This window comes from Urocampus carinirostris, chromosome 5 (genome assembly GCF_059441175.1).
Source record: "Urocampus carinirostris isolate Australia breed hairy pipefish chromosome 5, RoL_Ucar_1.0, whole genome shotgun sequence".
Classification (NCBI taxonomy): domain Eukaryota; kingdom Metazoa; phylum Chordata; class Actinopteri; order Syngnathiformes; family Syngnathidae; genus Urocampus; species Urocampus carinirostris.
In genome coordinates, this window is record NC_142353.1 from 14,610,226 (window position 1) to 14,635,916 (window position 25,691).

Genomic DNA, 25,691 nt, shown 5'->3' on the forward strand with positions numbered 1-25,691 from the left:
CTTTCCTGCAACATCAACAAAATATTTAGCAACCACACAGTCAAATCTCATGACTTTTCCACCACTCAAATGTTTTGTTTACGCAGAATTAGATGTTGCTAATATTAATGTGGTGGCTTGCATCAGGGATGCTCAAAAGTGAGAGCTGCTAGCATTAACCACATCAGCGATACTATAACAAGCAGCATTAGCGAAGCGAGCTTTTACGACTAGATAGCATCTGTGATTAGGATCACCAATTTGGCACAAAACAGAATATTATAACCCTAAAGGTGCTGTACAGAATTCAAAACTTTATTGCTCTTCGCCGCCATCTTCTGGCTCAAAGTCAGCCCCAGTCAGCTCATTTATCAAGTATGTGCATTTCTTAGACGCGCTGGAATACACTATTCTCTTAACATCTTTTTGAGGGGTTGGATTGGCGTTTGTATTGTATTTGAAAGAGGACTTCCTTACTTTTACCATTTTCATGCTACACTAAGAAAAACGATGACGAGTATAAAGTCAATGGCCACCTACCCTCCTATTTGAGATAAAAATCAGATAGGCACAGTGGAAAAAATATATAAAGGCTCTTTGAACTCAGTTGGCCATTGTTAACACACACTAAATCGAGAAAATGTTCTCCTTTTAACTTTTTAAGGACACCTCAAATGAATCACCCCACCTTTGGTGAGGCTTTAAAAGAATCTGTTTTCTGTATCTATCTATTTTATGATTATGCCACACCAATGACTAGCTAGTTGTTTATTTCCTTTTATTTATTTAATTATTCTCATTGTGGCGTGGATAATTTTTTTCTGCCTTACTTTAGTTTTGGTGCTTTGCTATTATATTCATTGAGAATGTATTTAAATAATTCTACATTGTTGAGCTGCTCAGAAAATATAATTATTTTTAACTCACAATCTCTTAAACCTTTCTTTGCTGTATGATTATTTTATTTATTATTGATGATTTAATTTCACCTTTATCCATTTATTTAGGATTTATTTTATGAAGAAAAAAACTTTGTTAACAGTAAAAAGCAGTTATCAGAGCTTTTTAAGTGGAAAACCTGATTCTGCCCAACATCACCTCAGTTCCCGTAGACCCAAAGTAAATTGAGTCTGAGACACCTAGTTTCAACTGAACCGACAACATCACAGTACATGTCATTTTTTTCTGGGTTGTGTGTAAAGTTCACAGTCTGAAAGTGACAAAATGGCCTCTTCTAGATGACTAAAAATTCCCGTGTTCGCTTAATTCACATATGTCAAAGTCAAGGCCACATCTAGCCCCCGGGCAGATTTTCTTCAGCTCCTAAGATGGTCTTGATTCATTATTGGTGAATGACAGAATTTTTCAGTATATCTAGACTTCAGCCTGTTTTTGTAAAAATATAAAATATAGGCTCCTGGTGGTGCTTCAATAATAGCGGCTTCTTTAATATCATGTCTATGTGAGGGGGATATTTACGCCAAGGACATTTTTTTTGGGTGACAATTGAAAATTACAGAATACTGCCAGAGTCACAAACAAATATTGCTTTATTTATCTGATGATATTGGAAGATATTTGTTAGCTTTTCAGTAGGTTCAATATAGTTCACAAGACTATGTGTGGTTTAAAAAACTCATTCAATCAGTCTGGCTGGCCCTCAGTTTATAGCTTAATTTTTCATTTGTCCCTTCCGTCCTTTTTACTTTTGATGTTCTCCTGATACTAGCTACGAGTTTATGTAGCTATGATACAAAATATAATAGGTTGCTGTAAAAGCTATCATTTTAGCTAGGTATCTAATGTTTAATGTTGTCCCCCTCAAATTTAGGTGTCATATTTGACCCCAGTATGTCCTTTCGAACACAAGTTAAGACTATTTCTGGAACAGCTTTTTTCCATCTTCGCAACATTGCTAAAATTCGCCCTATGCTGTCTTAGTCGGATGCGATGTCGGATTATAATTCATGTGTTTGTTACCTTCCGTCTCGATTACTGTAATGCATTAGTAGCTAAACCCCTGGTACCAAAAGTGAATACACACTTAGGTAAAAGTTCCTGAAGTTCAATATTTTTGTGGTCACCATGATTTTGCAGAACCACTTTAATCCTCTTGGCCATGGATTTCACCAGAGCCTCACAAATTGTCACTGCAATGCTCTTCTGCTCCTTCATGACAACATGACTGAGCTGGGGGATATTCAACATCTTTTGCTTCTCCACCTTCCGCTTGAGGGTGCCCCAAAGATATTCTATTGGATTTAGATCTGGACACCTGCTTGGCCAATCCATCATCCCCTTTACCCGTAGCCCCTTTGGAAAAGCCTTGGTTTTCTTAGAATTGTATTTGGAGTCATTGTCATGCTGGAACATTTCGGTGCCACCCAGTTTATGGAAGGAGGGAATCATTCTCTACTCTAATATTCCACAGTACTTACTTGAGTTTGTGTTACCCTTAATGCAATGCAACTCCCCAATTCCATTTGCACTTATGCAGCCCCAAACCACGACATTCCCAAAACCATGCTTGACTTTAGGCACGATACGAAAATGTTTGTGCTCCTCACTTGGTTGCCACCACACATGATTCACACCATCTGAGCCAAATAAATTGATTTGTTTCATCAAACCAGAGAATATCTTTCCAAAAAGCCATGGCCTTTGTTGACATATGTCTTTTCATGGTGTCAAAGCGATGTTTCTTTCGTGATGTTCTATTTACATTAGAATTAAATCTCTGCAGAAATGTAAGGGATGTTTTCACTTTTGTGACATACTGTAGGCTCATTAGACTATATGAGTCATTTTAATATTGTTCAACATTCAATCAGACCGGCCCTCGGCTTGGAGCTTAATGTTTTATTGGCCATTTCATCAGTTTGGCTTTGACACCTTTCATACCTAACAAAAGATTTTGTGATCAATATTTTGACTTAAAACTTGTTTCAAGTATTTGAGAGCAAATTAAATTATAGCATCCAAAATGCATACAATATCTGCACACTCATCTTGCTTAACAGAGCTAACTGGTCCTTACGTTGCGTTCGGGGTCATGAACTAACTTTAAGGATCACCCCACACCATGCATCAAACATTTTGTGACGTCTTGGTGGGTCCTTAACTACCATTTGAGTTTCACCTTGATTCCGTTTTTTTCCTTATTCCCATCTTCCAGGAGATCTATTTTAGTAGGCAGCAAGGCCATTACTTATTTGGGGCGGAGGCAGCCAAAATGCTGCTGCAGGCCTTATAATTTGGAGGAGGGAAAAGCCGCCCGTGCACCACACGAAAGCCTGCAGGAAGTTCTTGCCAGATCGTGCACAGAGGCGTGGAACACCAGCGGTGGCGGACTCTATATTTAAACTGGGCACCAGCTGCTGTGGGCCGCAAGGACTATCCGACTTTATGAAAAATATTTCGCTGTAAAGATCTAACAGCACTTTCACATCTTGCGCTGACTTAACCTTTCTGAAATCTTGCAGAGATTGCTCGGTAATATTTTTTAAGTTTGATGTTATTTACGCTGCACAGTACAAAACGCTCTCCATGTGTGGTCACACGTTAAACAGTTTAGACTATAGGACTGCTCTGCTAACTCGATCCCCATAATTAGAGCCATAATTACATTTGTTACATTATGCGGCTAGGTCCACAATCCTATTTACTGTACATACTAAAATTATGCATTTACATTAAGTATTAAGATTGTCATACATTTTACATCAGGGATCACAAACCCAATTTTTTGGGAGGGCACTAGAACTAGGTACTGGGTGATTTGGGGCCGATTCACTTTCAAAAAATAATTTTGATACACCATTCCACTGTTCTTAAACATGTTTTTCTTAGTGTAAAATGTTATGGACATAAAGTAAATAGTATTGAGATATTTAATAAAATTAGTTATTGGTAGATACACAAGATTTCTAAAGAACTTCTCAAGGTTTCTTCATTTGCCTCATGTTGAGGATTTTGAGTTTTTCCTTGCCTTCATGTAGGTTTTAGGGGATGGTGTAACAATAGTCTGTGGTTTGCAATAATTTGTGGTGTGTAAAGCCCTTTGAGACTTCTTGTGATTAAGGGCGTCACAAATAAACATCACTTGACCTCAATGAACATTGTTTATTATTCAGCACTTCCTTGTGGTTAAAAAACTTCCTTCATTAAGAAAAAATATCTATATTGATTTGAATAATTAGCAAACATACATATAATATACTGTCAAAACGTTTTTTTAATACCCACAAGGCAAAAAAATCAATTTTTATTTCACATACCACGAGGCTCACCTCAAAGGAGCTGACATGATTTTCCGCCATCTCGCTGCTAAAGTTTACCTCAAAACACTAAAAACCTTGTTAAAAGCTTGGGAAAAAATCAAAAGAAAATGGTTCATATTTGTCGCTTTAAGTCTCCGTAGTTTGTATTCCCTCTTGTGCGTTGTAGCACTCTTTTTCGTTTGTATGCCACAATACAGCAAGATCTAGTGTTCAAATATCACAGAGTGTATCTTTAAGTAGTTTTACTACACAAAATACAATCTTAAAACCGGATGACTATGAGAATAAATCAATTTTACTTTTAAATGTCAAATTAAAGCAGGGGCCGCAAATGGCCTGCAGGCCACAAGTTTACACCTATGTTCTATGTAATTACACATGGAGGTAATAGAATCAACAAATAGGACTTAAATGTGTGCATATTTCAGTGTTTATGCCTTTTCAACAATACCTTAATACAAATATGTACATGTTATAACGATGTGACTAAATAGCAAAGTTGATTCACAGTTGAATATGTTAGAATCCTCACAAAATATAAACACTTATAAACTATTTTTATGTTTTGCATTCATTCTACTAAAGTATCGGTTATTCTAAAAAATAGTCAATGTAGTCAATACTTACAGGTTCTCCCTTGCTGCTCTTATGATCAGGACCGCAGTGAGCTGAAAACAGTTCTGAGCAAGAGCACAAACTTAAAAAGAGGAGGAGTTTCCGAGCAATACCATGCCCGTTATTTTTTCAACCACTGACAGGAAAGTGATGGCGATCCCTCTATTTTCAGACCCCCAATTTTCTTCTTCTCCGCTTAGTGACGTTTGAGACGCCGGGGCGCCGTAAAATTTTGGATGGCAAGGATTCCAAATAAGAGCAATAATCGATATTCTTTAATGCTTCCAGGCCTTACTCCCTGGGTCAACGATGCAGGGATTATTTTACACTCAGTTTTTTCAATGTTTGCATACATGGTAGTCCTGCACATTCACAAAAACTGCACTCATACAGAACTGGTATTGTTACCATTCACGGATCCCTTAACCACCTGGGCCCCATTCCCTTTGGTGTGCCTTGGGTAAGTAAAGCTTGGCAGTGCCCGTCCCTCTCCAGGCTGTTTTTTCTTTGGTAGGGTTTTGGTCCTCCACATGAAACAGATAGAACTGGTTTCCATGGTTACCAGTATCAGGAGCACCCTCCTGATCTGACTCAGAAACAGCACCTTCATTGTTTGGTCGCTATTGTAAAAGGGTCATCCCGCTCTTCAGAGATATCGGATCCTAAATCAGTTGGGAAAAACTTCTTTGTTACAATATTTTGAGAAAGAATGCTCTGTTCAGGGCGGTATTTAGCGCGCAGCCCCACGGTGCAGAGGTCCAGGGTTCAAGTCCAGCTACCGCAACCCCCCCTGTGGAGCTTGTATGTTCTCCCTGTACTTGTGTGGGTTTCCTCCAAGCGTTCCGGTTTCCTCACACTTTCTCAAAACAAACAGGTAATTTGACCTGTCTAAATTGTCCCTAGGTGTGAATGAGCAAGCGAGTTGTCTGTCTCTGTGAGTCCTGCAACTGGCTGGCAACCAGTTCAGGGTGTCCCCTGCCCACTGCCCAAAGATAGCTGTGATGGGATCCAGCACCCCCACAACCCTACTGAGGAAAATGGATGGATGTTTTCGTACAGTATTTGACTAAATGTGGTCCACGTTGAAAATGCTAAAAGATACCCAATTTTAAACATCAAAAATCAAGTCCAAAAACAAACATTCCAGATTTAACCTGAATGTCAATGCCCAAAAGACGCCCGGTGCAGTGGTGGGTAAATGTCACACTTTGTATTCAAGGGACACAACTTTGTATTATGTTATTTCAGGAAGTAATTTTGTATTATGTTATGATATGAATAGGATAGTTTTATATCGTTATTAATAAAGACAAAAGTGAAAGTTAAATGTACACTTGAACATTTCCATTTTGGGAACGTACCTGGCCTAAACTACTGACTCACTAATTCAGCTGATGTTTCAGTTTGAGTAGACGAGGTCCATGTTTTATGGTATTTCTGTGTAGAAAAGGGCGACTCCCAAAATCTCGAGCGCCTCTCTAATTTCATGCTCTTGATTACAGCCTGTGTCCGCAGCATGAACATGACCAGAACAGGGAGAAAGCAAACCTCTCATCCCAGAACACGTGTACAGAGCCAGTGTATAAATTGAAAGGCTTTCAGCAAAGTACTTCTTGAAACCTAAGAAGTGTCTTTATTTGAGACACATGTCCTAAATGTGCCAGCTGTGAGGGCCGGACAGAGGACAAGATGGCAATTAGTAAAATGCTCCACCTAAATTAACACAATAAATGTGCCTGTCAATTTTGTGTACATACCCAGGCATTTTAACCTGACCCACCAAATGTTACAAATAAAAGGACAGTGGTGTGCCGTAAGGGCTTTCTCTGCTGCTTTAAAAAATATCTGAATCATCCAGCCATCCATCATCTGCACCACTGATCCTCACTAGGGTCGCAGTAGTGGGCAGGGAACACGCTGAACTGGTTGCCAGTCACAGGGCAGACAGACAACTCACTCGCTCATTCACACCTAGGGACAATTTAGACCGGCCAATTTACCTCACATGCATGTTTTTTGGAATGTGGGAGGAGACCGGAGTGCACATTGTTCCATAAAGATGTTGGTTTAGCCAATCAGATTTTGAGTTGGTGGAAGAGGGCCAACTTGAAGGCGTAAGGAAAAAGCAGCTAAGGGGCGATTATACACCAAAGTGATGGCGAGCAGCACTCACAAATATATTATTGAATTGATTCTACAGGGTTTTTGTCAACACACAATGGCTGGAAAACAAATGTATTTGATCGTAGATTTACATCAAAGCCATTTCCTGGTTGGAAAGCTGGACATCATTTACTATGGTCGCACAACCAATCAGTTAACTTAATTTGCGGGACCGAGCCTGAAGCCAAAGTAATATCTGTGTTTTTAACATTTCTTTGTTTACAGGTTACGTTGGCCGACAATTTTACATCTATGACGGGATTTTTAAAGAGTCAAAAGTAAAATTTTAAGGCCGTCTTTCATTTTGACAGGTGGAAAATTAGACCATGAACCACAGAAGCAGTATGTCTTTAAGAGACGCAGCACTTAGAGAGAGAGGCAGCAAGACAAAGAACGATGACAAGTGGATAATAATTATTTTTTAAAAAAGACCGGCTAGACCTGAACTTAATGATTGAAATTTTAGGCCTGTCAGGCTTAGGAAAACCTTATCGCTGCGGAAAGGCCTAGGTGTTAAATACACGACCCAACACTTTAAAACAATATATATGAAATGGTTAAAAAAAAATACTACAGAAAAAAGGTGCCATTTTGTCACCAAACTTCAAATAACTAGCTGCATTTTTCTTTCCTTGCTATTTTTTCCTATCAGGTGGCAGAAGACGTAAATATTTTATTTAAAAAAACAAAAAACGAGTTTTCCATTTTACGTTTTTCAATGCATATCAAATGTAGTGCTTAAAAAACATAACCTTGCTTTAATCGTGAGGGTTTTAAAACCAATTTGATTAAATGGTATATGTATACATTTTAAAATAAAATATAAAATGTAGATGTAGATGTCTGCATGTTTATTGGTGCTATTGCAAAATGACTCAGCTTAATTTCTCTAATTTATTTTTGCATTAATACAACTTTTACAAAAAAAAAGGTAAAATGTTAGAAGTCTTTTGAAAAAGAAATTTGGATATGACATTATCTTTTTTTCCCGTCATGCATTTCTGAGGTATCGGATTGCAGACCTGGTTGGTAGATAGATAGATCACATTTTGTAAATCATTTAGTCGTAATTAATGCCCCTTACTATCCTTCATGTATTTACTTATTTTTTTTCACTTGACGCTTTAATGTATCCATTTATCTGGTCATTACAGTGTCTCCATATTGTTCTAAGTGGTGTTGAAGTGTTGAGAGACCATGATTTTTACCAAATCAACTGCAGTGCTCCGCCTGGACAAAAGGACTTGTCTGAAGCTAAGCTTTTGGAAATTTTCCCACTGTTTTTGTCATAATCATATATATGCCAATGGGATTGGGTTATCAGACATTTCGATACCGCATTTGTTAATCCATGACAGCCTTGTTCTGTACTCACAAGCACCAAATGTCTTTATTGTAATAAAAAACCTCAACTAAATTGCTTCACTCCAGGGTTTGTTATACCAGTTGCATAACTCGGCTGTTAAACATTTGCAGGAAGAAAACTGTCTTTTTCAGTTGCAATTACAACAAAATAGTGAGAATTTGTTAACTGTTTAATAAGAAGAAGATTGCAGAAGTAACAGAGTGATTCATTTTGAAAATTCTTTATTTTTGTAATCAACGTTTGATAGTTGCAGCCAGAAAAATAAACACAAATGCTGAGTGTACTTAGACATAATTGCATCAACCAGGTTCATTTTTACTTGATTTTCCATACAAACCCTCCAGTATAATTGAGGTTTTTGCTGCTGCATTATGGCGGGGTTGCAGGAACCAAAAACAAGGAGAAACATTTTAAAACCCAGACACCCTGACAAATACCCTCTTCGAAACAGCAACAAAGCAGAGGATTTTTTTTTTTTAAAGAGAAAAACATTTGTCATTTACACCACGTTTACTCATTTTCTATACCTGAATAAAAACGTTCATTTTTCAACATTCCAACCTACATTTTCCCTTTGGATTAGTTGTCTTCCCCTAGTTTACTAAACATAGCCAACAGTGCAAGCAGATTATTTAATAGCCCACTCTAAACTTGACTTGATTATTTTACACGGTTACTCAAGTGATACTTTAGTTTAAAGTAGGCCCAATACTGCTTGCTACAATGACAAAACATTTCTAGCCGTCATCCAAGAAACAGAGTTTTGGCACCCTCAAATAGTTTTCCAATCTTCCTTTACGGGGCAACTTGAACTAAACACTTTACAATCCCCTATTAACACTTGCACAGTTGTGCCTGTGGCACTTTATGGGCTTTACAGTGGCAACATATTTCATAAGTGATTGACAAACACCTTTACCTGTCTGTTATTCCCACATGAAAGACATTAAAAGTTGATCTTTCATATTAGCCCACATAAAACAAAGGGGTTTGCGTATCAGCAGGTGTTCTGAACTTAGCACAATACATTGAAGAGGGACAAGGAACATAAGCACAGCTGGAATGAGAATTCAAACAAAAAATATATATACGTATATTCAAATGACTCAACCCCGAATCAAGCAAGGGTGAAATGTCCATACTCAAGAGACAAAAGGCACATTTTCAAACTCAATTTTAGGCAGGGCAGTTTCCTCTTAAATTTGGTCATCAATTACATCATGCCAAAAATCGTGATATGGAAGATGGAGATAATTAATAACAACCAATGATCTTAGTCTATGTAATTCTAGTTTTATGTGTGGAATGCACCGGAACTTCTCCCAGGAAAAAAAAAAGTCATCCTAATTTAATCATTGGTTATTTCTTGGGGCTGCAGATTAAGAAAATAGCAGGAAGGTGTTCATGTTGCTTTACTGCACCAAGCATGCAGTTCAGGTAAAGGAATACAATGAGCGTAAAAAGTATTTGATCCCTTGCGGACTTTGTTGGCTTGCCCACTAATAAAAATCATGATTCTTTACTTTTAACTATCGATGTATTCTATCACGGACAAAATATATATCTTTTTAAATCAAGTAACTCAAATAACTTTAAAGAATATATCTTACTTTATTCTAATTGAGAAAAATATACATTTGCTCCTATAGTATGTATTGGGAATTCTGACTTCTACAGTTAGACACTCCCAATTAACTAACTGAATTCAAGACACCTGTACTTACCAATCCCCTGTATGAAAGACACGTGTTGAGAGAATCGAAAAATATTGCCAACTGCTGTTAAACCCGAAGAAGACCGTCCAACAGTCATACTGATTCCAATTTTTTTAATATGGTTAAGACCAAAGCGCTCGCGCAAGACCTCAGAGACAGGATTGTTGACCAGTAAAATTCTGGAATGACCTACAAAAGCTAGAAATTAAAATAACAACCTTTGGTTGCAATGAGAACATTTAAGAAATAGAATGACCATAAAAAGACCTCGGTCTGGTGCACTAAAGATTTCTCCTCCTGAAGTAGAAATGATCATGAAAACTGTAGGATATCGTTCTGTAACCACTCAACGGGCATTGGCGAATGACCTCAAAGCAGCTGAGACTAGTCACCAAGAAGACTATTAGAAGCACTATGCCCTGCAATGTATTAAAATCCTGCAGTGCCCAAAAGGTATCCCCGTTTAAGAAGACACATGTGGCAGCCCATGTAAAGTATGCCAATGATTCCAACAAAGATGCATAAAGTGATAGGGGAAGGTTCTGTGGTCAGATAAGACAAAATTGACCTATTTGGTCTAAACCACATGTGTCAAACTCCCGGCCTGGATGTAATCATATCTGGCCCGCAAGACCATTTTACATTATTGTTATTAGTGGATCGTCAACATGAACAACGCAGTCTCATCCCTGGACATCATATTCTGACGTTTTAGTCACTGTACCTATTCCTTCATACATGACGTACACTATACTATATACCAGGGATCGGGAACCTATGGCTCGCGAGCCAGATATGGCTCTTTCTTTGAGTACCTATGGCTCAGAGACAAAATCTAATTGAATGCAAATCATCTCCATCTCGTTCAAACTTGAGCCAATGATCCTTTTCAAATACGCGCAAAATCAAACCAAGACTGAATTACAAAGCAGTAGTTTTCAGAATATATAGTTTGGTCTAAAATCAACTCGGAATGTGTGGACAAAGAAAACGCTGCCTATGACCCCAAGAACACTGTGCCTACTGTCAAGCAAGGAGATGGAAACCTCATTTTATGGGGGTGTTTCTCTGCCAAAGGCACAGGGCAACTTCACTGTATCAGTGGAAAAGGATGGATGGAGCCATGTAATGCAAAGTTTTGAGAACCAACCTCCCCCGCTTAACCAGGAAGCTGAAAATAGGCTATGGTTGGGTCTTCCAACATGATGATGATCTGAAGCATAAAGCAACGGCAACCAAGGAATGGCTCAAGAAGCACATTAAGGTCATGGAGTGGCCCAGCAAGTCTCCAGACCTCAATCCAATGGAAAATCTATGGGGGGAGCTGAAGGTCCGAGCTGGCAAGCAACAGCCAGCCAACCTTAATGATTTAGAGAGGATCTGCAAAGAAAAGTTGGCCAAAATACCCCCTGGCTTGTGACCAACACTGTGGTTAACTACCACAAATTTCAAACTGCTGTGCTTGCAAACAAAGGCTTTGCCGCCAAGTATTAAGTGCTTTTGCATGGCTGAATTCAGTACGTATTTCCCTCAATTACATACAAATTCATAAAAATATATTTATTCATCCAGCCATCCATCCATCACCTTTTGCTTATCCGAGGTCGGGTTGCGGGGGCCCGGATAAGACTGCGGCACCCCATACGCCCGTAATAAAAATATATTATTGATAACTATTTTCTTGATTTTCGTTTTGATGTTTTGTCCCTCCATGTCAGAATGCATCAATCATTAAAAGAGTAGAACGATCATGTCTTTATTAGTAGACAAACCAACAGTACCAGCAGGGGATCAAATTAATCCAAGTTATGATTTTAGAATATTGTTATAGAACAGTTAGAAGGAAAAAAGGAATGCTCATTTGAATGTTATTTGGCGCTATTCTCAAAAAAGGAAATCATAATGTAAAGTTGATTATACAAGTCAACACAATTTAAAGAACTGCAACAGAACGAAAATAAACTTTTTTTTTTTTAGAAATGGCAAAGGAAGCTCACATCCTGCAAATGTTAACACATGTCCTTAGTCCAACTGAGTTATGCAGAAGGATTGAAACTGGCTAGGAAACGTTTATTTGGAATGTTGCTAGGAATTGTTGCTAAGGCAGGTCTCTGTCATTGAAATTGGCAGTGACCGAATGCGTTGCCGGAATGTGATGCAGGTCAGGCAAGAATCCCTACATAGAAATTTTAGCCATTTCATTCTCAAGTTTGACGAGTCGCTTCTCATGATTGCTGAGCAGGTCCTTGATGGATTTGATTTCTTTTAAAATCTCTTCCAGCTTGGTGTTGTAATTCTGTGGGTACAGAAAAGACATCAATTTTTATTGACCGTTTAAGGCAGGGTTCAGGAACATTTTTGACTCAGAGCCATTAAAGCAATATAATTAGATTTTTGGAATCAGTGCTACACTATACATTTTAAGACAATTTTTTTTTAAAAGTTGCCTAACCTAACACCTAGACAAAAGCTGATTTTTCAGTGTATTTTAATTCACTGTGTGACGTTTGACATAAAATATATGAAATAATAGTGCCTTTGCACACTTGATGCCCAAGAAAATCCTGATCACAGTGGTGTCCCATGCGGTGGGTGAGAGGTGTGCACAGGGCTTAAGGGCCACCCCAAAAAAACTTGTAAAAGGCTAGGCAATTTTTTTTTTAATTGTGCGGTTTGGTCACTCCGAGTCTCCGTAGTTTGTAATCGCCATTGTGCTTTGTAGCCCGAAAGTGTTCTCTCTAAAATAGGGGTTTTAATTTCTCCCACTATTATCGAATGATAATGAATACTCACGCTTGAAGCATTATGAGAGGCTGATTCGTTGTCCGCGCTTTTGGTCACCTTGGCATCCAAAATGTTCCTTTTGACAACGGTGATTTCGCGGCTCTTGGTTGGAACGTAACCGTTTTTCAGAGAGATAAGGATGGGCTCACCATTCTTGCCATCAAACCACTCCTCAGCTTCCAGGGCTGAGTCAGGTCCAGCTGTGTCAGGGTACAAGTCATCCTGAAACAGGTCAGACTGAAAGCCCAGAACAGAGTCAGTGTGTTGGGTATTATGACCGAGTACAAAGCGTCCCACAAGGCTGATAACTCACCTTTCTTGGTACAGTCATCACGATAGGCTCACACTTCCTTTCATGAAGTTTAAAGTACCTGGTAAACATAAAGAAATGGTACATGAAAAAATATATATATATTTTGAGTTTCGTGGGTTCAGATCCTAGAACAAAAACACGCACTTCTTTAGTGATACTAGTCTGCACTCTAGCGGTAAGGGTAGGTATTACACCCTGTAAACCAAACTGATATATATGTGGGAGAAGTTCACATTTTATATCCCGGACAGATTTGGCACAAGATAAATCTTTTCATTGCTAAAAAAAGCTTGAGTAAATGTTTATACATACAAATACACAGAAAAAATGCCAACTTTATCCACATTTGTCAGGTGGCTATATAAAAAAAAATATCATGAATTTTAAAGAAAATATCTATATGGATCCAAATAGTACTGTGCTTAACCACTTGACAAAATAAATTGAGTATATTGAATGGATCAGCTCAAATAAAATTTTTCAAAATATCAACATAGAATTACACATTACAGATGTTATTTCACACCTCGTCTTTTCACCTGACTAAAAAGACAAACTGAGACTTGCCACCAAAGAGAAATGTGAAAAAAAAGTAGGCCTTGATAATTTCTAGACTATTACGACTGTTTAAATTAGGTAGGGTCTTCTAGTTCAGCAGTTTGAAGTACTGGCCCAGACTATACTTCACACTAATATAGCTTAATTGTGTATAGTAATGTAGAATTTTAATCGAACCATTTATATTTCAATACAATTGCAACAATTGTCAGAGCAACTATTTTGCGGACTATGAGGCGCACCAAAAACCCCGAAATTTGCCAGAAATTCGAAAGTACGGTTTAAAATCCGGGGCGCCTTATAATGCGGTAATTATCGGAAATGCATTATTTCAACTAAATCTTCTACATACGTAAACTATTTATAAATTTCATTTTAATGGTTTCTCACTTTTTTTCGAATGCAAAACTCGATCTTACTGTAGTTTTAATTTAATGCACCCGGTGCGTCATATGTAAAAAATATTTCGAGATGCGCCTTATAGTCCAGAAAATGCGGTAACTTAAGTCAACCCAATACTATCACATCTTGTGTTTAGTACCCTCTAAATTTAACGCGTTACTATGATTTGTGTGTAGAGAATATAAGTTAAGAATCATTCATTGTGAGGGGGGGTCGCTTTGTTGCATCAAGGGATGAAGATAGCTTGGCTAACAACCCATCGTGCGTGATGCCAAGCCATGATTGGTCATTGGCACCTGATCTCAATGACAACCCACGGGAGATGGATAAAAATGAGTGGATTTTGTTTAAGAACTCATTCTAAAATACTGTGCTTAGATTGTCGGGGGCTAATAGAACCTAATATTGTTAAATCAGTATATGGTTGACTTTCGCTTTAAGCAAGGATTCTAACAAAATCCCATACCAATTCAAGTTTTGAGTCTTGCAAGAGTATAAAAAAAACTATAAGTTTTAAAACTACTACTCATTTTTGGACTTCTGTGTAAATAGTCATTACCTTGCAATTTCACACTTGTTGACATCAAGGCCCCTTTTTGGCATGCAGCCCATGCCTCTCTGAGGCTCCTTAGAGATGTAACTGTTAAGGAAGTGAACATATGGCTCTTCATCCGTAACTTCAAAGTATCGGATGCTACTGTCACCCTGTTGACAAAAAATACATTAAAATTGCGGAAACTGAACAGTGCTCAACATTTTGACTGAATCCGAGCATACCTTTCCACAAAAGTAAACCATGTTTGTGTCTGGGTCGTAAAAGGGCAAGAGCACTCCATTGCTGGAGTCCAAGCAAAGCATACCCATGGGGTCCTCAAAGTTGTTCTGCAAATAATGCATATCGATAAGAGGTTCTCTGAAATAATGAGTTTTCCTGAGCAGCAATTTGAGGAAGAAAATGTGAGTTAAATGGGTCATGTAATAATATGCTATGATTTGTTACACTCAATTTTCTAAATTTGCAGTTTATTAACAAGTGAACAAATTGAGTATTTAAAATACATATCAGCCTTAACAAAATCGAATGAAATTTATTTTTGAATAACTTAATGCTTTTGACTATAGAGTAAGGGCTGCAACATATTTTTTGACAATGTCGACTAAAATCAGTAATAGAAATAGTCTCCAATGAATTTCATTGTCAACCATTGTCGCAAGACACGTTTTTTTCAACAGAGCGGCATCTCTACATGAATATCATTTTTGCCAACAGCGTCTCTGTCTTGAGCGGCAACAAAACACACAGAAATGTCAGAGTCAACATCACCTACGTGTACCAAAACGTGTAAAGTTTTGAAAAAAAAAAGTACTTGCAACGTTTGCAAAGCATATGCGTATCATGGCCGTAGACCGGTGACGCACGAACATTTAAAAAGCACGTTTCAAAGTTTAACAAAACTGAGCCAATGCGGTTTTGATAACATGCATTGTACATTTTATACGTGCATATTTTGCTTGAGCGTTATCCAGAATGTGCTTGACAAACGTATTTGAAATTAAATGCACTCAGCCCGAAGAACAAATATCAGTTGTCAAAACCGTTTGATTTCAAACTTTTGAGAATCGTTAGATACTGTTTTTACACATTTTGCAGTTGACCTCTGAACGTACTATACAAAATAGACGTAGTTTTGTTTAGTGTTGTGCCTCTCCTTGGTTGACAGGGGATAAAAACGGTTTTTCTTGACACTAAACATTTTATGCATTTGCCTAACCCTAAAAATGGACAGAGCTTTAGTTATAGATTTATTTCTATACGGACTGAGCACAGTGACTTATTGGTTTTAGAATTTTTTTTTTTCATTTTATTTATTATTGGACTAGGTTCAATCAAATATGTATTTTTGTTGTGCCCGTTTGTCTTGTGCTTATTATAATTTGCCACATAATAGAATTAACTTCATTCCAGATTGAAGAAATGTTTTCAGTCTGAGAAGTGAGTAAACGCAGGGACAATATCAATCCAACAACATACCGTGTCCCATAGGGCGACCTGTCTCTCACTCATACGACTGAAACCGGTAGTCAAGATTTTGCCATCCTTTAAAAAGATTGCCCTCATGGGCCGAGCACCTTCGTGTGCCCTTTCTTTCTCCTGGAATGATATCGTTTTTTATGACATATAAGTAAAACATTTGTTTGAAAGTACAAAATTGAACCCCAACCCTGTTTTTCCTTACAGCCACAATTTCCTCACGGCGGGGGTCAATGACACGGAGAGACTTGTCCTTGCAAGACGTACAGATGAGACTGCCGTTGCGATTCCAGCAAACGTTGTATATCATATCGGGATGCATGTCAGCCAAAGTGATCATGGCCTCACCAGTGCCCACGTTCCAGATCATGATCACGTTATCACAACCTGGCAGAAGATCAAGAAGTCATTGAGCAGGAAGGCAACTTATTGCCACATTTTAAAGCAATTAACTTGGGAGCCAGAATTTCCCCCCAAAATAGATTACAACTCAAGGTGCCTGGCTCGAATGTAACATTAAGAGAAGAATACATAGTAGTTCTGACCTGCACTGAGAAGAACATTGCGAGCTGTGGGGTGCCATGTGATTATGCCAACTCGCTTGGAGTGACCCTTGAGTTCCACGGCGGGCTCGGACAAAGGTGTGACGAGGCCGGTCTCAGGAATTTGCCACACCTGTAAAATTATGATATGATCAAAAACTACCCTATTTTCTGGACGATAAGGTGCGCTGGTTTATGTAACGCACCCCCCAAAAATAGTCTTTGGTATTAAAATTTCATACATAAAGCGCACTGAACTGTCAAGACACGTGAAAATTTAAACTTTCAGTATAAGTAGTGTGTATTCATGTATTCACACTATATACACGTGACATACCTGTCAACCTGGACGTTTTTGCCGTACAAAGTACGTTTATTATGCATTTTAAGACGTGTACGACGTACAAGAAAATATGTACGGAAAAACGCAAATTTGTCAATTATGGGTACCATCGGGTATACACCGACTATCACGAAACGGCAAATCAATCAACTCAAACGAGTTCGCCGCGGTAGCCTCTATCTCAGTATTGTTTTTTTTCGTTGCAAACTAAGCGTTTGATGCTACTGTGCGCATTCGTCTCCCACCTCGGATTTCATGTGGTATGTAAGTCTCTCTTTTTAGAGAACCGGCTTTTTCGGCTCAACTCATTAAAGAGAGCTGGCTCTCAAATGGCTCACTTGCTTTGATGCATTATATTACAAACCATTGTTGTTGTTTAAAGAAGTTAAGAAAAAAGGAAGTATAAAAGGAGAACATGAAAAAAGACAAGTTTGTGGTTATCCCTTTAATCAGTATATTACCAACAATAATTTTTTCACTTTAAACTGTGTATACATTTGCATGTATATTTTCCTTCTACAGTGAACGTCCAAGCTACCTAATTTTGGAACTTTTTTTAATAATAAACCTCATTCATGTTGAGCATCTCAGTATCTCACAACAAAATGTTAATTAACAATATATATGATATACCGAAACACATGTACAATATAACATGTCAAACTACATAAATAAAATCGTTTGAAAAACAATAACCCCCAAAATCTTCTTCTACATTGTAGCATTGCTAACGAGGCAACAGATTATTCCAGATGGTTTAACCCATTCAGTTCATGATTTAATGGTCTTTTTTTAATAACACTATTCAACGCATCTGGGAAGATGTTCGTAATGACCATATAAATATGACAAATGTCAAAGATCTGGAAAGTATAGCTATGCAGGATGCTGGCTGTCTGTTGATTTCTTCACTTTTCAGTGATTTGGCACTTGATAATCTTGCGCAGCGGCTAGGTACACCAAAACCGACTACTCCCATGTTTGATTCACTTCAAGGCACGCTGATGAAAGAGTTTTTTCGGGGTCCTTGGACCTTCAGGTTTAAATATCAATATATCGCTCTCCTCTGGTGTTCTTCCAGCGGCTTTTAAGTCCGCTGTCATTAAACGTATGCTTAAACAACCCAACATTGACCTGGAATGCCTATGTAATTGTAGACCGGTGTCAAATCTACCATTTCTTTCTAAAGTACTTGAAAAAGTTGTGGCACAGCGGCTGAATCTGCCAGCTGAAGTATTTTATGTCTGACATTAAATCTTTTTGAATTGTTGTAGTCAGGATTCGGGGCTAATCACTCTACTGAGACAGCCCTGTTTAAGGTAACCAATAATCTTCTACTGGCAATGGACTCCGGCGCTTCATCACTGTTGTTGCTGCTGAATCTCAGGGCTAACTTTAACACTGTGGAATATAATAGTTTACTAGATAAATGGATTGGTCTCTCGGGAACTGTCCTCTCGTGCTTCAAATCCTACCTCTCAGATAGGACACATTGTGTTAGGGTTAAGGATATTATTACAACACATTTATTTCCAACTTGGCAACCTGCCCTGCCCCTATGCTGTCCCAATCTGATGCAGAGATTATAATTCACGAGTTTGTTACCTCCCGTCTCAGTTACAGTAATGTACAACTTTCCGGTCTCCAGAAGTATAGCATCAAGAGGCTGCAGCTGGTACAAAATGCTGCAGCAAGGCTTTTAACTAAGAGAAGAAAGTTTGAGCACATTACCCCGATTTTAGCTTACCTGTCATCTTAACATATTATTTTATGGTTCTGTTGGTAATATACAAAATTATGCATGGGCTTGCTCGTCATAGCTTTCAGATGTAATCTTCCACTATGTTCCTGCTCAAAGCCTTTCGCTGGGAAAATGCCTGTACACTAGTGATCCCGAGAGCCAACAAAAGATCCGCAGGTTCAAGAGCGTCGTCCATTCGGGCCCTGTTGCTGTGGGATGCTCTGCCCTCTGAGATTCGATCGGCAACCTCAGTGGAACTGTTTAAATCTAGGCTTAAAACACACTTATATTTTAAAGCTTATGAATGAGCTATATTTTATTTTGATTATGTCTGTGTATTGTTGATGCCCCTGCAACATCCATTGCAACCTGTTCATCCTAGAAGCGTTATTACCTAATGTGTGGCCCGTTCAAGGTTTCTATTTTTCCTCATGCTGAGCTTTTCCCAGGTTTTTCCTTGCCCTCATGCAAGTTTTAGATCGGGGGATGGTGTAGTAATGGTCTGTAGTCTGTAAGTCTGCACAGCCCTTTGAGACTTTTTGTGATCAAGGGTTGTTACAAATAAAATGACTTGACTTGATATTTACCAGAACAAATAAGTAACAATGACATTTTGAAAAGGGTCGTTTTAGCCTTACTTGATTTTAATTTGATTGTCAGAAGCAGCACTAAGGATAAAAACAAAATGATTAAACATAGAAGAAAAAAATAAGCCCTCACATCAAACTATATTGCTGCAATCTTAATTATCAACAGCATCTAAGAGGGAACCACAGTAAAAATACAAAAAACACCCGAGTCCAGTGGGTCTGCCTACCACCCAAAATAAGCCGAGATGGACTCCAGCACTGCAACACTTGCGAGAAGAGTTGGTCAATGATGAATAAATTAAAAAAAAACAATGATGGGAGGTGTGGTCTTAAATACAACCACAAGGGGGCAGCAGTGATCGAAGATTTGCGTGAAGGGGAAAACAATTACACAACTCTATATTTGTCAACTCCTGCTTATTGCGGGTGTCCAAAAGTAAATGATAGTTTGACGAGTAACCACTTTAAATATTCTGATGTCATTGTCTAATAACAGTTAACTAAGCCAGCACATTAGCCTACTGCACAAAAAAATTGGTTCAGGGGGCACAAGAAAGGGCCCTACCCATATAATAAATAACTGCTGACATAACTACTTTTAGCTTCTTGGCATGTCAGAAAACTAGTTGCTTGATACTTAAAACTTTTAAGAGTCCAAAGGCTTCTCAAATACAGTGCAAATGTGTAATATTTTGACATCAGCAACGGACGGTTCAAATCCAAAATAAAAACACAATTTACTGTAAATTCATTATTGAAATAATTTCTAACAAATTATGATGACAATTGCAAAGTAAAACAGTTTTTGTCCCCACAAATATGCAAAAAGATTGCATGTTGATGTGAGATGTGTTGATGACAGTTGGCACATCTGTGCCAACTGTCATCAACACTCTGGTTGTACAAGGTTAAAAAATGTGTTCCCCATTTCACATTATTCAGGACAAATAGATTTGTTTTTACAACCTCAGGTACTTTATATTCAATCAGTCAGAGTTAAATAATAATGTGGACCATGAGCAACAACCTTAGCAGGTATCATGATATCAAAAACATTTTGGAATTTAATCTAATCCAACAAATGCGGCCCACACCCAGGCATGAGTTACAACAGGCCCAGCTTTCACAATAAAAGCGAGGAACTTTTAGTTAGTTGTAGGCAAACTGTTATTTTTACAGCGTAAAAAATAAAAATGTTTTATTGTGTAAATGTGTAGCATGTCTTACCATAACTGAGCAGTCTTCAGAGCTACTGGCGATGACCTGATCATTATGGGGGCACCAGTCAATGTCCAACACAGGACCAGTGTGGCCACACACAGTTGGGCAGGCTTTGTCAATGCGCCCCGTCTGTAAAAGAAAAAAAAAAAAGGGGGGGGGGTGTCAGATAATAAGGTCAATCACATTGATTAGTCACTTATCATGGTCAAGTAGGCTCTAAATGGAAAAAATACATAAAATCATCAAATTATTTGCTAACAAAAACGATTACCATAACAGTGTAATGTAGAGTAGTTGCTTGGGGGGAGGCACAGTACCGACATCAAGTGCTAGGGGTCTATGCTCAAGGAAGTGTTAAAACACACATCCTGAATTATCTTTAAATCCAAAATAATTTACGTACGGGACAAAAGCTTTACTGGTGCTGCGCAGGGGTAAACAATCTGACCAACAGTTATTATCCCAACGCAATACAGCACAGTATTGAGGACATTATTATAAAGTCAATTCCTACATTTTCTCATCTTCTCAAAATAATAATGATACACCCTTTACATAACTAAATCATGGCTAAAAGGATGAGAAAAACAATGAAAATAAATGCACCCATTTTTAAATAGTCTCCAAATTGCCTCCAAACATTCGAGAGCAAGTTGGAGAAACAGATGTGTTCTGGGTGTCTTCTAGGTGGTACTCGTCTCTGAAAGGGGATAAGACTGCATACAGGAAGAAGGTCAAGATGCTGACGACGTGGTGTTCAAATAATAAACTAATACTCAACACCACAAGATACAGGAAAGTCTACTTGATCAACAGAAACTCTGTGGAAGAGAGTCCACTCCTTCAAACTCCTGGGCCTGCACATCTCTAACAGCGTTTCCTGGTCTGCCAACACCACGGCTGTGAATGGGAAGGCCCAGCAGCGACACCACTTCCCGAGGATTCTCAGGAGGATCAACCTGAACCAGGAACAGGAGCTCCTGGTGTCCTTCTACAAAGCTACAGTGGAGAGCATTCTGGTATACGTAATCATGTGGTATGATGAATGCACAGCAGCAGACAGGAAAAACATCCAGAGAAAATTCAAATAAAAACATGAAACGGCTGCCCAGTCTAGAGGACATTGCCGAGTTGTGACACCTTGGCAAAGCCATCACCATTATGAAAGAGTCTTCCCACCGCAGCCACCACCACTTTGACCAGTTGCCCTCTGAAAGCGTTATGCATACCCCAATACAAGAATAAACATTATCGCACGAAACTGAACATATGTACCTTGTGACTTAATTTGGGGATTTTGTTGCGGCTATTTGTTATTGTATTTCTTTCTGTTACGCTGCTAACGGTAAGACACATCTTTTGGTGCTCCACAAAAGAAGTTAATTTTAAACATTATAACCACAGCTGACAAATCTCTCAACATGCACAGTAATGTGATTGATGTTGTCAAGCTGTTTGGATTTATTTTCGTTTTGTTTCTGTTTTACTAAAATGTTAATTCCCCTTGTAGAGATCAAAGAGATCAAAGTCAGCTATTGTAACAATGCACTAAGATGTTTTAATTGCACTATAATTATTTAGGTCAGTCACAAGGAACTGTTGTAAAAAATATCTTCTATCTGCCTTTTATCCCGATAGGCCTCAATCTTATTTTTCTCTTTAGTCTTTATTACATTTACCATGGAGTGCCATGACAGCTCTCATTGCATATTATGTTTACTACGTTGTTATCGATGACAATAAAGACAATTCAAATAAATTCTTTGAAAGTAGAATGGCTTCAATACACCGATAATAGTAACAAGAATCACAATACCTACAGGCTTACATAACATAATGCAATGTCACAATTTTAAAAAGCAATGAATACAAATTGTAATACTACACAGAGGCAAATAGAAAAAGCAAAAAGTACAGTTCAATTCAGGTTTTTATCTACTTCAAAACTAAATTTATTCATTTCCGGTAATGATGTGTGAGAGCATGTTAAGATTGTATCTGAGCTCATTTGTAAGTGCATTATGACATTTGACAATTAATCCTAATCTATGTCAATGTAACCCTATAGATGTAACAGCAAATTTAGGCTACAACAGCAGTTATTGCACTGCAAGGTCTGTGAACAAGAAGAACTGAGATGAAGATCAGAAGTGTTAGAAGTTTCTTTGTTTAAATTATGATTCAGTTCCTCTCCTAAAATGTCGTAAAATGCTGACTAACTCCTGTAAATGAGCAACAATAATCAATGTCAACAAGTAAGAGTACAGAACAGGTTAAAAGATACCATCTGTGTGGTGTGTATCATACAAACAATGCACTTCTATTTATATAAAGTGTATTGCATGTGGACATTGTCCAGGGGAGCGACAAGTATTTCATTTCCAGTACCAATGATAAAGGTCATCCACATTTGGAACCAGTTGTATGTGTAGGTATTATTTGTCATTTGATTTTGTTATGTCCAAGAAACAAAATCTCTTTATTCGTATTTTATATATTGTTTGTAGCTACATTGGTAACAGCCAAGTACCTGCTGGAGCAGCAATAAGATTCTTTTATTCATAGTCGTCTAAAAATACCGTATGATAAGCTCTGTAACCGCGCAGTCACCTAACAGACAGTTTGGTTGTGGCACATACTCAATCTCTAGTGATCAAAGTCCCAAGTAGGACAGGAAAATTACAAGATCTGTTCTAAATGTCACTGTGAAATCTACAATGAGGCTGATAGTCATTGTACGACCATACTGGTATAACAGTGTTTTTAACATAACTGAAATGTTATACCAAATTACCAAATTCAAGACCATGAACAGTGAAGTTCAGACTTAATCCCAAATCTTGGCTGAAGGACCATGTAAATGCCAGCAAATTGTTTTGTGCTTTAGTGGAACAAACCGCTAAAGTTTGTTTAGAAGGATGCCACATAGTAAAAACTAATGCAAAACATTATTTGCAACCAAAGATAGCCAGATAGATCGAAAGATTTATCAAAAGACGGCTAGATAGTATTTTTTCCATTTAATTTAATTTTTGAATTAAAAAGCTTCTCTTTGGACAAGTGAAAACAAATTCTCGTAGGCGTTCTTTGAAACTATGATTAATTCTGTATCATTGTAACAAGTTCATCCCTCTACAATTGTTTCAGACTTTTTTTGTTTCAGGCAAATTCCAACTCTAGTATAGAGATCATCTAGACCAAACACTTACATTTTGAGTTAAAATCATAAAGCTGAAACAGTTTGTGAAAAGTTATACAGCGCTGAACTCTTTACACCCTAATAAAGAAGCTTAAGACAGAAAGATCACATAATACATACAGTAAAACCAGTATCCTAAAAAGATAAAAGCCAGTTGGACAGAAACCAGCAGAGAAGCAGAGAATAAAATTGACTGAGTCAGACTCACACATGCTTGTATGCACATGCACAAAGTAGCTCATCAGTGAAAAAACATTTGAGGAACAGCATTCCATCAAGCAGGACAGGACATTATTTTCATTGACGCAAGAGGCCTTTACATATCCTTTGCTTGTAGCCCAAGCTATGATTCACGTATGCCTTTATTGTAGACGATGTCTAAGTAAACTACAGTGGAAATTCCCCTAGTGCTATAGCTAATTCTACCATTCAGCAAGCTCTTTGTAACAAAATTGAAAATTCTCCCTGCCTCCCAATAACGTCTTCAATAAATGAAAAAGTCTTGCATGCAATTTAATTGCAAATAACAACAGACTTGAACAGAGTTCTCTCATCTCAAGTCATGCCATATTGACATGTGGACTGACACTTTGCGGAGCAGCCAATAGCAGGCAGAGAGGAAATGCATTTGGAGAGCTGTCAGGCAGGGAGCACATTTGACCATATATGGTAAATTCTGCAGTCAGCATTACTGAGCGGTTGAAGTGGCAAAGGCAGAAACGATTGAATAGAATAGCAGTCCAAGCAAAATGCTGATTAAGACGGGAGAAAAAGGCCTGTTTATGTATTGTGCATTTTTTGTTGTGTTTTAACTTGATGTATGCATTTAAAATATAGCCACACAATAAACTGTGTATATCATTTATTAAAAGCACTTGACAAAAACCTGAAATCTATCTCAATTTGGTGCCCACTGCAGTAGAAAAGCATTTGTAATACAGAAAACAGGTGGACTGGTTCTCATAGGAATGCCAATGCAGTGCTGCCCTCATACACAACTAACCTAACCCTCAACATTGATTATTCAAATTGTGGTCTTTAAGCTTTCTCTAGAAAAGCTTAATTCATCCCAAGATTACTTCCAGAATTTAAAGCCAGATATTGGTATAGGTCACAAAAGAAAAACCTTTACATTGGTTGGGGCCCTAAAAAAGGGTGCAAAGTTGCAAGTGGCTTAACTAGGTAGTAATAAACATCTCTACCACCTTCAGCTCTAACGTAGTCATGACAAGAGGTCTTGCTATGATACAGCAAAGGACAACAAACCAGAGCAGCTATCTCCATATAAGTGTCAGACAGGCAGACAATTGTGCCAGTGCAAGAATCCCAGAAAATGCAGGGAATCTTTTGTGACAATAGAATATAAATATAAAATAATGAAACAATTTAAAAACAAACCAAAAAATTATATAATATTCGAAAAAATTCAACAAAAGTCATCTGAAACCTATTTAAATTCTATCTATCTATCTATCTACCTTGGTCATATGCCTCAAGAGGGGTGACCGACAGCAAGACATACACATACAAATACAAAGAAAATAAAAGGGAAATAAATAGCAAAAAAACACACAAACATTTTTGGACCATGGCGCAATGGATAGCGCATTGGACTTCCTTTTTAAATAAATGTGTAATATGGATTTGCCTCACAAATGAAGGAGGGAAATCCTTAAAAAATAGAAAAGGGAAAAATAAATTACTTACTATCCAAAATTCAAAGATGACAAACCCCAAGTATTAATGGATCAATTATGATTTCACTTTGTAACATACCTCAGAACTGGCTAGCAGACATTACTTAGTGGGATTTTCATTAAATCCTTACACTGCACTTCACTAAATGAG

General features: G+C 37.9%; 1 protein-coding gene across 5 annotated transcripts in view; it reads right to left on the minus strand.

The window, feature by feature from the left end:
• Positions 1-8,607: 8,607 nt before the first annotated feature.
• Positions 8,608-25,691, minus strand: part of LOC148365514 (coronin-1C-A-like) — a 34,138-nt gene continuing 17,054 nt past the window's right edge. For all 5 annotated transcript variants that reach the window (XM_088335879.1, XM_088335876.1, XM_088335877.1 and 2 more), the window contains 9 exons: positions 20,651-20,773; positions 16,753-16,882; positions 16,413-16,594; positions 16,208-16,327; positions 14,953-15,057; positions 14,735-14,880; positions 13,216-13,273; positions 12,912-13,139; positions 8,608-12,414 (listed from right to left, as the gene is read on the minus strand). In XM_088335879.1, coding sequence (XP_088192005.1) covers positions 12,295-12,414; positions 12,912-13,139; positions 13,216-13,273; positions 14,735-14,880; positions 14,953-15,057; positions 16,208-16,327; positions 16,413-16,594; positions 16,753-16,882; positions 20,651-20,773 — 1,212 coding nt within the window. In that variant the 3' untranslated portion in view covers positions 8,608-12,294. The remainder of the gene's footprint in view (positions 12,415-12,911; positions 13,140-13,215; positions 13,274-14,734; positions 14,881-14,952; positions 15,058-16,207; positions 16,328-16,412; positions 16,595-16,752; positions 16,883-20,650; positions 20,774-25,691) is intronic.